Here is a 3,790-nt window from a genome sequence, read left to right as displayed (position 1 = left end):
CAGGGAACCGGGTGATAGTTCTTTTGTTTATTTCCCTTAAATCATGTACAAGCCGATATTTCCCATTTGGCTTCCTTACAGGCAAAATGGGGGTGTTAAAGGGTGACATACAAGGCTCTAAGATTCCTTGTGCTAACAATCGATCAATTTCTGGTTTTAATCCTCTCCGTCCTTCTAGGGATATGGGATATTGCCTCACCCTCATAGGTATGTGGGGTTCGGAGATTTGAATTTTAATCGGTGGGATTTCCAGTTTACTTATTGTGTCCGGAGAGTACCAGACATCAGGGTTAATTTGTTTTTGATCGTCCAAAGTTAAAGGATAAGCAGACACCATTAGCTCTTGGTTTTTTGCTTTAATTTCTAATTGTAATTCGACAATTAAATCCCGTCCTAACAGATTAAATTCTGCTTCAGGGACAAGCAAGAGTTCACCCATTCCAAATTTATTTTCAGTTTCGAACACCACATTTTTGATTTTGCTTACTTTAAAGGGTTCCCCTTTTGCTCCAATTACTTGTACTTTTTCAGGGGAAACTTTACATCCCTCAGGTATTTGCCTAATAGTCGATTTCTCAGCCCCAGTGTCTACTAAAAAGGTGAACTCTTGTTTATGGGGACCTATTTTTAATTTTATCAAGGGCTCATGATGACTCCGGTCCCCTAAGATATAGAGCCCCTGACTCTCCTATTCTGTTTTCAATATTTCCTCATCCCTGATCCTTTCTCTGCAATTCTTCTTTATATGTCCCTTCTTTCCACAGTAAAAACAACATCTCTGTTCCTTCCTTACTACTACGTTCCCTTGTTTCATTCCAGCAGATTTATGTTCACCGATCTGCCCTTTGCGACCCTCTCTAACCGCTGCTACCATCATTTTTACTTGTCGCTTGCTGCTCTCTTCTTCCCGCCTTACGTAGATTTTCTGAGCTTCCCTTAATAATTCATCCAACCCTCTATTCTGCCAGTCTTCTAACTTTTCAATTTTCTTTCTGATATCTTCCCATGATTTTGCCACAAACTGAGTTTTGAGGAGCGCTTGTCCTAAAGGGTCGTCTGGATTTACCCCAGAGTACAGCTGAAGGGCTTTCCTCAGTCGTTCTAGCCACTCAGTAGGGCTCTCATCTTTCTTTTGCATTTCATTAAATGCTTTATTGATATTCTGGCCACGGGGTACTGCTTCTCTAATCCCCTGAATTACTATAGTTCTCAGGTCCTGCATATGAGTTCTATGCACCGGATCCTGATTATCCCAATTAGGTCTTTGGAGTGGCCATTTAATATCTGCTTGGGGTCCCTGGGCATGCTGAGCATCCCACAGTCTCATTCCTGCTCGTCTAATCATATCTCTTTCCTCGGTAGTAAATAATTGACCAAGGATAGATTGCATCTCATCCCAAGTATAAAGGTTTGGTCCCAAAAATTGATCTAATCTTTCTGCCACTCCGAGTGGGTCCTCAATTAAGTTTCCCATCTCGGTTCTTTTAAAATCTCGCAGGTCAGCCGAGCTTAGGGGTACAGAAATATATCCAATCACAGGTTGAGGTCCCCCCATGGGCATTTCCCTTAGAGGATATATCTGAGCTGCCCCTTTTTGGCTCCTAGTCACACGTCTAGGAGGAAGGGGGGACCCTTGTTCCGACTCTGGTTGGGGAGTGGGCACTCTGGGGACCTCTGGAGGGGCTGCGGGAGCAGGAGGAGGAATGTAAGGGGGGGGGGGGTTAGAAGGGTTTTGTCTAACTCTTCCTTCTTTTTCTTTTGTTTAGTTTTTACTTCATTCAGTGGGTAAAGTCTAGCTCCCGGTCTTTCTAGCCACACTTCCGCATACTGACTCTCCTCCGGGTTAAGGGGTTTTTTATTATTAACCCAGAGGTTTAATTGCTGTCTTACCCAATCTTCTTCTGACCCATAGACTGGCCAAAAGACATTTTTAGAAATCTTCTTCCCTCCCCATACCTTAGTACAATATTCTATCATTTTCTGCTTATCTTTCCCTAATGTTCCAGGGAAATATCTCCAATTGTCTAAGATATATGCCAGAGGGGTATTCTTAGGTACACTGGGTACCCTTCCCATGGGAGTCGAAGGCTTGCTGCCCTTCGCCCCCATCTTCTGGATTATCCACACACACACACTCACTCGCTCCCCTTGTTCCTGGCCCAGTCCCTCGCGGGAGATGGGAAACGCAGTACTTAAGAGTCCACACTCGCTTGGTTCAGTATATCGAACCTCTCATTTGTTATAATCCAGGAAACCCAATCCCGCCCGAACGGCAAACCCGCGAACAAATTCGCAGTATACTTACGCGTCCTGCGTCTTCGTCCGGACTCCCGTGCACAGAATTTTTATGGGATTTTACCGGTTTCTCCTTTGCTCACTATTCTAGAATTTAGGTTCGTCGGTAAGGTTGAGGAAGGCTGTCGGTCACGGGGCCGTGGATTGCCGCGGGGCGCCTCCCCGGAGAACAGAAGCCCACCGTTCCTTATCCGAGTCACGGCACCAAGAATTGTCATAAATTGCGACCACAAGGGATCATAATCCAATTAAAATTTTATTAATTATAGCAAGTAGAATATGAGCAAATACAGCGCTGGACGGCAGGGGAGTCTGCGCTCCACCAACTGCCGTAACTTTAGGTTACAGTTACATTCCTTATATACATTTCATGTACCCTTTTCTTGTAAGTCTCCGCCTTGTCCTGTTTCTTCTTTCTTCACTGGTGTAAGTCTGTTACCATGTAGATTCGGTAGATCTTCTCAAGGATGACTGTCCTTTGATATGGAATGTCTTTTGATGTGGAGAAATGCAGCTGTTGTTCTTCCTTTCCTTATCTAGGGAGTCATAGCCATTACTTTTTCCCCCTTATCTAGTAAGTTATAGCAAGTGCCCTCTTCCCGGGACCTCCACACATAATTCGAGCAAGTCTTGTCATTTACACAAGGCATATGTTAACTCTCAACATCTCTTCCCCCTTCTTGATTTCCTGAACAAATTTAACCCGTTTATTACGTAAGCGATCTCATGTCTTTTTGCAGTTTAATCTTTACACTGGGTTTAACATAAATCTTAATAAACAATATCATATTCATAGTTTCTCACAAGGCCCAGTAACTAAGTAAGTTCCATATAATTGAACCCTACATAAGCCATACCCCATTTAAGGTCCAGATCTGATTGCTGTTTAGTTCAGGCTCATCTGCTGTTAGAGATTTTCATAGTCAAAGAGGGGAATGCTGATTGTGTGCATTCTTCTTCTCTTTCATAGAGTGTTGTACTATGTTTAGTAATTTGCTGTTGACAGAAATAATTTATGGTTGTCTACGAAGTTGGAGGTACGGCAGGACAGGGACTCGGCAGCTGGGGTTTAGAGACCGCACGGCACCGGGGGCTCCCCTCTCCCGCCCGGGCAGGGAGCCGGGAGGGACGCCGCAGGGTCCTAAAGTCTCCCGCCTTCCATCCCCAGGGCGGCAACCGTGGTGGCGCAAGGGGGGAGCAGGGGCAGCCAGGCTCGGCGCGAACTGAGTGGCAAGGGGCTGGGGGGGGGGGGCTGTGGAGGGTCGGGGTGTGTGTGCGTGTGTGTGCGCGTGCAGTGGCGGGCCCGGGGGTGGGGTGTGGTGTGTCGGCCCGGGGGCCTGCTTCGGAGGAAGGGTGCGTGCGTGCGTGTTTTGAGCGCACAACTGTGATCGGGTCAGTAGGTGGAGGGTTTGGGCTGGGGGGCCTGTTGCGGGGGGGTGCGCATGTGTGTAGACACGTGCGAGTGGGTGCCGTGTCAGGCGGGACGTTTGGGGCG

At 46.7% G+C, this 3,790-nt stretch overlaps 1 protein-coding gene across 1 annotated transcript; it reads right to left on the bottom strand.

The window, feature by feature from the left end:
- Positions 1-440: 440 nt before the first annotated feature.
- On the bottom strand, positions 441-2,039 carry LOC126034692 (uncharacterized). The gene is made up of 2 exons (XM_049792661.1): positions 1,742-2,039; positions 441-1,337 (listed from the first exon to the last, which is right to left on the bottom strand). The coding sequence occupies exons 1-2, from the start codon at positions 1,975-1,977 to the stop codon at positions 689-691; spliced, it is 885 nt and encodes a 294-aa protein (XP_049648618.1). The 5' UTR covers positions 1,978-2,039; the 3' UTR covers positions 441-688.
- Between the last annotated feature and the right edge of the window lie 1,751 nt (positions 2,040-3,790).

This window comes from Accipiter gentilis, chromosome 35, assembly GCF_929443795.1.
Source record: "Accipiter gentilis chromosome 35, bAccGen1.1, whole genome shotgun sequence".
NCBI classification, from domain to species: Eukaryota; Metazoa; Chordata; class Aves; order Accipitriformes; family Accipitridae; genus Astur; species Astur gentilis.
This window is presented reverse-complemented; position numbering and strand designations above follow the sequence as displayed.

What these genes read in the sequence shown, in the direction of transcription:
- LOC126034692 (XM_049792661.1), bottom strand. Translation starts at nt 1,977, where the DNA reads ATGATAGAATATTGTACTAAGGTATGGGGAGGGAAGAAGATTTCTAAA. An exon ending in CAAAAGAAAAAGAAGGAAGA is followed by an intron (nt 1,338 to 1,741) that starts GTTAGACAAAAC and finishes AGATATGATTAG; the next exon opens with ACGAGCAGGAATGAGACTGT.